Source organism: Rissa tridactyla, chromosome 4 (assembly GCF_028500815.1).
Source record: "Rissa tridactyla isolate bRisTri1 chromosome 4, bRisTri1.patW.cur.20221130, whole genome shotgun sequence".
NCBI lineage: Eukaryota > Metazoa > Chordata > Aves > Charadriiformes > Laridae > Rissa > Rissa tridactyla.
The window spans coordinates 81,269,431-81,279,601 of record NC_071469.1 but is presented as its reverse complement, the minus strand read 5'-3'; the positions used below and the strand labels follow the sequence as shown (position 1 = coordinate 81,279,601).

Below are 10,171 nucleotides of genomic sequence, written 5' to 3'. Positions count from 1 at the left end.
AAGTCCTTTTGCCTCACTTTTTTAGGCTGTGGTTTGATGATGTCAGCTGGGGAGTAACACCAGTTTAAGGTACCCCAGCTCCCCTCTGCCGACGTTTTCCTTGTCCTTGCTCAACACATCACCCCCCTCACTGCGCTGAGACAGATGTGCTGAGAAACAGATTAGGAAACTCGCTGGCTTCAAAAAAACACGTGTAACCGTCAATAAAAAAACCAAACCCAAACCCTAAACCCAAACCCAGTAGTTTGTTTTTTAAACCCAGCTCCGCCACCTACTATCATTCAAGGGGTGGCCCAACCGAAGCCGTGTCAGCAGAAGGGAGGGGACGGCAAGAAGACAGGCAGGAGCTGCTGGGCAGGGGCTCCTGCCGCCAGGATGGCTCCCAGTCAAGAGAAGGATACACAAAACCGTACCCCGAGTGCCGCGGTGCTGTTGCATTTTGAAATAAAGTTGAATCACTAAGACATTTTTCCTTAGCGCCGACTCCCTCTGGGCATCCCCAAGACAATTACAATGTTTTCTGAGTATACAAAAGAACTGGGAGATTTTGTAATCAGAGTCTGAGTTTATGCTTCTCTCCTTAAGAGCATTCAATTTCCATGGACATTCATTAGCAGGAGGTTAAAACACAATGGCAGAAGAGAATGGACTGCTTTTATGTCCATGTGGCTGTAAAAACTTCAAGCTAGAAAGGCAAGTTCAAAATAAAAACCTCTCTGTGCTGTTTCCAAATTAGTAGTAAAGCAACAAAAAACGCACAACTTTCACAGCTTTTTTACTGAAAATTTAATTTTACAAAATACCCTTTTCCATCAAAGAAACTTCCCTGCAATGTACATGAACCCAGCGTTTTATAGATCTGTACAGTGAGATATCAGAGAGGTTTGAAAGAAGGAAAAAAACTTTTAGCAGACACCTAGTTGCAAAACCTACAACAACGCGAATACAAGTGTGTCTTAAAATGCTAAAGCAAGTAATGCAATATAATTGGTGTATCTATTTGAAATGTGAAAAGTTTTCCTTAAAATGGTCCATATGGTATGTAGAACATCACAGCTGGCACGAAACTGCCTGTATTTAGGTTTAAACACAAAAACAATGTATGTAAGGAACAGTTTTTGAGAAAGAAAACCCAAGTGCTGCTATCATAAGGCAAACATACACAAAGGTGCTGACAGCACACAGGGAAATCGACAAAATAAGATGAATACCCAAGTGTTCAAACACTGAACCTTTTTTTCTTTTTTAACGTTGCCAATAAACGTTTAAAAGATAACCAACGCCAAATTAACGCAGGACAGCCTTGTAACTAGCTCGGTGTAACGCCTATGGGTTTACGTGAGCTCGAGAAGCGCGAAGCTCGGCGCGAGCGCTCCGGCCTCGCCGGGCTGGGCAGGACCTAGTTGGTCTGTTGCATTCTGGCGGCTTTGAATTTTGAAATCCTCTTTGTGGTTTCTTCCGATGCTTCGGACAAAACTTCCTCCGATTTCCGCTCCAGAATGGTAGGCAGGACGGGGTGAGCCATGACTGGGTGCGGTATTAAGGAGGGAGACAAAGGCTCCTTTTCTATAACGGTACCGGAAAATGCCTACAACAGAAGAGAATACTCAAAATGAGCTAATAAAATGCAAATGTGAAGCTATGCCCACAAGGTCATTACCCTATATTAGCCTGATTAGGATTGTTATTTCTTTTAATCAAAAGTAAAGAAATATCTTTAAATCAATGATTGTTCCTTGCATAAGTAACCAAATTGTAATTAACCTCAAAATATGGCTTGTTCAAAGATGACTGAATGAAAGACAGTGTCTTAAAAGTACTACTTAATCTCGTTCCTACTGCATAAATGATCTAAAAATTTGCTTCCTCACTAACACATGCTCAAGAAATAAAACAGCTGATGTAACATGGCGTTTCGTTTTGGATAAGAAACGGAGAGATTTTGCAAAGTTCAGAGTATGTCAGCATTTCCATCATACGTCATATTTTATGACTTAATATATTCTAATTGCATCAAGCTGACACACTGCACACAAACTGGCAAGCACGTATTTTGTTTGTTCTTTTCTCCTTACCAAATATGATCAAAAAATGGTGAAAGCGATTTATACTTAAGAGAACCGCAAACTTGCTTCCAACTATTTCTCTCCATAAAAAGTCTAATGAAAGCACTTAATGTTAAAAATGATAATTTATATGCAGCCGATCGTGAGATTTAATCCTTTTTAACTTCGCTAAGAAATGACCGTGATTCTTGGAAAACACTGGGGGAAAAGGCAACTCAGAACTACTTTTCATAAACGTATTCAAGAACAAATCACCCTACTAGGTATTGTAAACAAACTTCTGAATGCCAATGGACACGGGGACGCAGTTTACATCTGAGGTTTGATGCTCATACTGGGCCCAAAGGAATGCACACCAGATTTATTAACTATGCTTAGTTCTGCTTTTTCATAACTCCATTACCAAGAAAAACAAAGCCAAACAAACACACCGTTCTTTTCTTGCAGGACCTGCAAAAAAGCAGTGGGTTTTTTTTGTTTTCTGCTCCGATAGCCAAAGCGCGCCTAAAGCCTTGCCTGTACACAACCCCCTTCTTCTAACACCACACTCATTTCCCAAACCAGGTAAGCACAATACAGCCTAAGATGATCGCGGTAAAATTAGAAACAAAAAGAAAAGAAGTTAAGTGTGCTGCAAACGGTCAGGGAGAAATAATGTATTTCAAACACCCGCAAAAACAACCAAAGAGAAACAGCAGCATTTAGGAAGGCATTGCTTTAACTGGGGTGTTTTGCTCACTCTCCTTCAGTTACTTAGAAAATACATTCTGTCGTAGAGAACAACCATGCCATGTTCAGAAAATGGACTAATCGGTAACATCTAAAGTGCAACTTAGATGCTTTGTAAAAATATAGCAACTTTATTCCAGAAAGTATACAACGTGAAGTGCTAACTCTACAGATGGATCTTCCACCACGAATCTTCACATCCTGCCTGGATTCTCTGTAGCCGTTTGCATGAAAAATGATGATAAACAATAGCTTTTATGAGGAATTAATTTCTTGTCAAAAATAGTCCTTCTAAAAATAGTCCTTTCATTGAACTTGCCTACTGCATCGGGAACCACTGAAAACTCAGTTTCATCTAGTTTGAAAAAATTAGTGTAAGTTCTTACAAAATAAAAATGCAGAATACTCTATGCCATGAATTTCAGAGCAGCGGCTACTTTTAGTTCTCGTCCTCATCCAGTCACTAAGCAACTGTACATCTTCCCTTCTGTCGTAGTCTCTTCCCGTTACGATGAAGCCCTGAACTTTGCAAACGTGTGAAAATAGATTTGTTTGGGATCACTAATGGCCCCAGTCTGGAATAGGATGAGTAGAGGTGTAACGCTTCCTTCCACAGGGCAATTCCTCTGCCTTTGCCAAGTCCAAATAATCACTCAGATGATATTTGTGTGTTTTAAAACTTAAAAACTCCACCTGGAAACTGGCTGTCTGGTAGCTGTGCACGAGGATATTGATAAAACACAGGTTACAGAGAATTCCCTCCTCCCTCTCATTAACTAGGAAGCATGGATTTTTTTCTTTTTTCTTTTTTTTTGCGGGGGACAGATCTTTAAGGAAGAGTTTCATGAAGGTCTTGGGAAAGCTGCCTGACTCATCTCCTCCCCTCTGCCCCTAGGATGCGTATGACAGAAGCCTGTCACCTGATAACGTCCTTCCAAAGCAAACTAGGTGGGAGTTAGAAAATTATTTTAAAGAAATCAAACTGATGGTATAGACAACTACAGTCATTAGATTTCTCGTTTTTATCCCTGCCAACAATCAATAATTAATTAAAAACTGTACCTCGGTTGTCCCTGAAGAGGGAGGAAGCTTTTTCGGTAGCTGCTGCTGCCCCTCCTCCTCCTCTTCCTCCAGTATGCCTTCGCTGTTGTCACTCTGCGTAGCTTCATCACAGCTAATGCTCCTCTGAACTCCTCGTCTGTCATCAAACTCAGCAGCGCTGTTCTCACTGGTATCGCTACAAACACTGTTCTCTCTGCTTCGAGACTTCAAAATTGATTTACGAGGGACATATTCTCCATTCACAACATCAACAAAGACTCTATAAAGGAAAACGTTAGCTTTAATAAACCATTTCAGGATCAGATGACAAATTTACAGTGATCTTGCTTTGTCTTTTGTACAAATTAATTATGATCTGCTTTTCCAACTTTTTCGTTGCAGAATTACAATACTGTACCTTTAGAGGCATTTTATTTACCGATGTAGAAGAACCAATTCTGCAAAGCAAACACTGGTACGCCCTTTATTCAAGCATGAAGTTGGTATGCCCTTTCAGCAGAAAATGTATAGCTCTTTGAAAAGTGTTAGAAAACAGAGTAGCGTGAGTTACAAAAAAGTTAGCAAAAAGGTAAACTAAACGATTGTCAGAGTTGTTGCAGACAGAAAACAGAAGGTCACAATGACGGAAGGTTTTCTAGAAGGAAGTCCTTGTCAAATGTAGAATACAAAAGCAAGTACTTGAAACATTTGAAAGGATGATGCTTTTTCCTGACAGGTGCCATAATCTCCTGCTTTCAGTTAAAAAAAAAATAAAATTAAAAAATCAGCTTTTAGGATCAGATCAACACGAAGACGCTTTTCAAGTATTAACAGACCATAAACTGATAGAGAGGCCTCTTCCTACAGTTTGTGCTCCATCTCCATGACCTAAAGAAGTCAAGGGTGGGTGGAGGAGAAAGAGTGGCATTAGGAGACAGTGCCAATTTTATCAAACTCATAAAAGGAGGAGCCCAACGACTGGATGAGTTTTAAGAGTGTTACTTGTTTCTTAACAGCTTGATTCATCATGGGAACACTTGCGTGTCTCTACAGAAGATGGGAGTTCCTTTGCAGAGCTCAGGGAGAGCACCATGAAAGAACTCTTAATCTCATCTTCAGTCCCAGCAACTGCAATTACAGGATGGGTTTTAACTTTTCACACTTTGTGACACCTTTTTTAAGATGTTTAGGTGCCTGAATACACCAACATACAAATGCAGCGTGATTTTCAAAACCACTTAGTCAAGCAATCTAATAGGCGTCTATGTTCATCTTTACAAACCTAAATACTTGTTTTAACTCTCCTGTCACCTTTGTTTAGTATTTTATACAGTTCTTTAAGCCCAACATTGTTTTTCAAGCTCTCTGAGTGTGGGTGTTGTACAGGTGAGCACTTCTTTGTATGGAGAATAGAGATAGTGATGGACTAAAGCCATCGAGAGAGAATGTAAGAGAAACTATGCAAACAAAGACCTGAGTATATTCTGAAGATACTGGAAGGAAAACACAAAACCCAGCAATTAGTAACTGGGAAAGGAGGAGTATTATCAGTGATAGATCTGGTCAGCTCCTTTGACAACAAACACAGAAGCAAATGACATGGCATTAACCAGAATACCTAACAAACTGCCGTATCGCTTAATGCAGATGATATATACTGGCAAGTTTACTTCAATTGCAGAAGCTCTGAAAAAGCAGATAAACGATGAACTGCTAGTTGGAAAAGGAAATTTTAAGCTCAGAAATGTTTTATGGTATGAAAGCACGACAACCATGCAGAAGCCACAAACTTTAATTTTTAAGTAGTAAATTCAGTTGCAGCTGTTTCTTTCAGAAATAGTAGGCTTGGTTTCATACTATAGGTGAGCAGACATGAAAAGAGAAGGTCTGCCAAGGGGAAAGCTCACGCGCCACTGCTATAAATTACCCACCGGTAAATGTCTGCTGGGGTTTTGATGTTAGGCAGTTCTGGAGTTGCGTGGCCATTGCCATTGCTGTTCTTCCTTTTACGCTTGGCCTCTTCTTTCTTTTCACTGAATTTCAAAGTAGTATTTTTTCCTGTGTTTATTCTTACCTGAAAATCGAACACAAATGATGGTCTAGACCATAAAATCAACAATCACCAGGCTGCAGATCAACTGACTTCTGACATTCCCCTGTCCAAGCAGCTGGGGACTACAAAGCATACTTAAGTTAAACAAATGGACGAACAGTAACATTCATAGTGTGAACTGTTTATTCTTTACCACTTGCACTAGGCTGGGGCATTTCTTTGCACTAACGTGTTTACTCAAACTCTGCTCAACAGCTGAGCTGTTCAACACTCAATCTCAAGTCAAGTAAAAAGTCATTTTAAAAACTCCTAGACAAGATACTACCTTTTACAACGGCCGAAAGTCAGAACACCAAGGTATATGTTTGAAGATCCCTTTTTTTAATACAATATTTGAAACCACAGGATTTAAACAGTGGGTTTCGAGCATTTGAAAAAAATCCAAATAAATGTCACCTACAGTTAGCATTCTACATTATCTATATTATCTAAAATTTTCTATTTTAGATATGGTATATATGTTTGATCTGTTGAGAGAAGGATAAAAATAATAAAGTACAAACCCTTTTAGGTTCAACAGTGTGAGAGAAAAAAATAGTTGGAACAGAGCTATCTCCAACATCTATGTCATCTTCATCATCACTGTGATAATAAGTAGAGCCATTAACTTGGCCACCAAACAAGTCTGAATTTGTTACTTCTTTATGGAAGTTGCCCTGAGTAATACAGTCTTCTGCTCTATACGTCCCGTTCAGATCTGTCCTCTTGTCTTCTTTCTCCTCTTCAGAGGAGGTTGTATCTTCTCCATTTGTCTCAACTGTATCAGGCATCCTATGAAATGAAAAATATCTGAGTGAACTGAGGCGATTCGTACTCTTGAGAGACACGGGCACACCAAACAAGCCTGTATGTTGTTTTCTTTACCCAGGTGCTATCCGTTTAGCCAAACTGTGGAATACTTTTTATATTCTTTTAGACTCACTATGTCCTTTCCATGTCAACTGGAATTACCAAAACTGTGACATTCTGGCTAATGACATATGTATTGCTTTAGGATCAGAACAGATCTAAGGATGTCATTAAACACTAAATGTGTAACTCCTACATTGTAAACGACGGATTTTCCTAGCCTGTGGGAAATGGATTTTCTTTCCCCCTTTTCTATCATCTCAAAGAAAAAATACTATAAAGCTGGACTGCTGTGGTTGCACAGAGGCTGATTTTAGCACCTTTGGCCTTGCAGTGCTCACTTCGTTCATGTTCCATCTTTCTTCCACCTATTATAATTTTAACTGCATCAGCCTAAGTAAGTAAGTAAGTGCTGTTTGCACTTATGGTGAGGTCCTTTGTGTACAAAGAGAGTCACACACCTATAGCTTTCTGAACCCCGAACCCACATGTGCCACAGCAGTACTATACCTGTCAAGTTCCCCAAGTATCTCTTCTTGTCTCTCGAGCTCTTCTAAGCGGGCCCACAGCTCCTCCTCTGACTGAAAACGGCCCATTGGTTTTGCATCACTTCCATTTGCTGGAAAATCTACCTCAAAAACGTTTGATACTTTTGGCTTTGAATGAGGCTTGTGAGCAGTTCGGTATTTGCCTGTGTAATAAAAAAAAAAAGATGCAATTACTAAAATAATCGACAAAAAAAAAAAATGGGGGAAGAAAGACCCACAAAGGAATTAAGGAATATGGGCAGAACATTTTCCATTTCAAATTATTGTTTAACTGTTTAAGTGAAACTGTCAATGAACCAGAGCACCAGCACAGGGTAACAGTCTCCGGATGTTACAGAAACACCGAGGGAAAGCAGAGATGTTTATTTACAAAGCAGGAGACACTGACCCTGTGACAGTTTTATTACAATGTGGGGTTTTTTACCTCTTGTGCCAGACAGTAGACTTTGATTTGCTCTGATAGATACCAACATGTGAATGTGACATTTCCTCGTCGTCCCATTAATAGCACATTTTATTAACTGGGAAAGCAAACCTAGTTTGTACTTTAGCTCATTTTGGACAAAGTCACCTATATTTAAAGAGCAAAGGCTTTTTGTTTTGGGTTGTATTTTTTTAAATTTACAATGAAGAGCATTAAAAATGATCTCCAGAGTCATCTGGAAAATCTGACCAAAATCCAGTCATTATGAATCACTTATTTTGGCGAGAAAGACCCACTCTGAAAAGCATACAAAAGCCTGCCTTTCAAAATTAATAAATATAAACCCCTTTAAAGTGTCAGAGGTGACCTGAGATATACACTGGTGAGTAAGCGGTAGTCACCGACAAGTTCTTGCTGGCGTTTAAAAGCTCTGCTACCTAGTAAAGTGGTGCAGCCATTGAGGACAGGGAATACTTTTTCTGTTTGAGTGCTGCCTAGCACACGGGGGACAAACGGCCTGCCAACAATCCTAATGGTTTCTCCCTGTCCGTGTGAAGGGCAGAATTGCTGCTTTAACCCCCTTCTCCCCGCGACGGGCAGTCCCAGGGGCATCACCTGTTTTCTGCGCAGTCCCAGGGCAGATTCCCAAGGGAAGTTCCCCCTCTCTGCCCACCTGCACCTCCTTAGGGGAGCGAGGAGCCTTCCCCTTCCATCGCTGCCACAAACACACCCAACGTTTCACCTGTTCGGTGGGACTCCGGTATCTCTACAGGTCTTCCTGACACTCAGCTTTGTGCATCTCATCAACAGTAACACGACGTCTTCGTTATTCAGCATCCTTCAAGTTTTAAAATCTCTTTCTATTAATTGTATGGCCTTTTTTTTTCTTAATTTTAAGAACTCATGGCTTAAAGATATCCTTATTCAAATATGTCAGCTTATACTTTAATCCCGAGTTAAATACAAATTCAATAGCAACATTAAAAAGCAAACAGGTGACTGTAAGTGATGTTGGAATGTCTGTCCCCAACTCTTCTACGGGATAGCATTTTTCATCACCTCATTAAGAAAAGGCTGAAATGTATTTTGTTGAGATTTGAATATAAATTGAGGTAAGCGCAGCAATCAGAGTAGCTTGTGAGGATTTCATTTGGTATAATTACAAAATTAATAAATAAAATTTGGAAGGATTAGTTAACAATCTATTTCAATTTGATTTTCAGATGGTGCCCTCCCAATTTCTTTCTCTTACCATTCAGTATTAACCACTGACTTGACTACCAAGGTAAGCACATGGCTTCCTGACCGCCAGCGCTTCAACATGCCAGTGATTTTCCCTCCTAATTCTAAGAAAACTTCTGTAAATTAGGAAACCAGATCAGACCTCAAAGACAACAGAGGATAACCACTTGCTGCTCCAATATCCACTGTGCTCACTTACTGTTAGGACAAAGCACCATCATTAACTTCATATACTAACCAAAAAAAGTGAAATATTAAAATCCAGAAAAATGGAGAGCCAGCAATAAAATAATGAGACGCTCAGGATACTTGTTTTTGTCTTCCTCAGAGAGACAGCCCATGTCCATGTAAACAAACCTAATTCCTAGCCTGATGAAGCCCAGCTTGCCTCAAAATAATGGTTAAGTTGTTCTTTTAGCTACTTCTCAATCTCAGTACAGATTCCTGCTGATAGAAAACATATATAATTCCCACTTAAAGATTTTCAGCAAAACTCAAGTTGATTTCAGAGGGCAATAGTGATGATGGAAGTATAGGATACAATAAAAAGCTGTGCAAAGTTTGACCTGGCATCCACAGCTGTATTAACACTGTTACAATGGGATGCACTTCCCAGATGTTACTCCCCCTATTTTGCAACGAGATCTACCCACAGTAGTGATGGACCCTTAGTCAGCCTTGGCATATAAAGAATATTGTGATTTATTCCAGAAAAATCTAACAGCGAACTGCCCAGCTTAGCCTTCTGCAAATCACAAACTCTTCCTCAAATTGTCCGAGTGATGCTATTTTCACACTGTAAAATTACTTCTTCCTCCAACTTTGCCAGTTTTACCAACCAAGCGCCACTTCAGATAGCACAGAAACCATCCAATTCCTCAGCACAACTATCTTCGTTTCCCAGTGTCCTCTCCAGAAATCTTCAGGAAGGATCTGCTTCAGTACATTTGCAAGACACACATGCTGAAACTGTTTTCCCATTTGTTTCACCGACAGTACTGAAACGCCCCAGGGGATGACAACGTTTACATTGACCATTGATGTCTCATCCCTGTCCATGCTTCTTCCCCTCCCTGCTGACACTGCTCACATACTTCCACCGCAACGGCCAGAGCCTGAGCTTCTCTAGTATTTCTTCTGTAGTAAAACTCAAACTCCG

The 10,171-nt window shown here is 40.1% G+C and overlaps 1 protein-coding gene across 1 annotated transcript in view; it reads right to left on the bottom strand.

Moving 5' to 3' along the window:
* Positions 1–749: 749 nt before the first annotated feature.
* The window catches only part of URI1 (URI1 prefoldin like chaperone), a 41,986-nt gene continuing 32,564 nt past the window's right edge, over positions 750–10,171 (bottom strand). The window contains exons 7-11 of the mRNA XM_054199274.1: positions 7,309–7,489; positions 6,453–6,720; positions 5,768–5,910; positions 3,858–4,116; positions 750–1,588 (exon numbers count right to left, since the gene is read on the bottom strand). Of these exons, the coding sequence (XP_054055249.1) occupies positions 1,400–1,588; positions 3,858–4,116; positions 5,768–5,910; positions 6,453–6,720; positions 7,309–7,489 (1,040 nt within the window). The 3' untranslated portion in view covers positions 750–1,399. The remainder of the gene's footprint in view (positions 1,589–3,857; positions 4,117–5,767; positions 5,911–6,452; positions 6,721–7,308; positions 7,490–10,171) is intronic.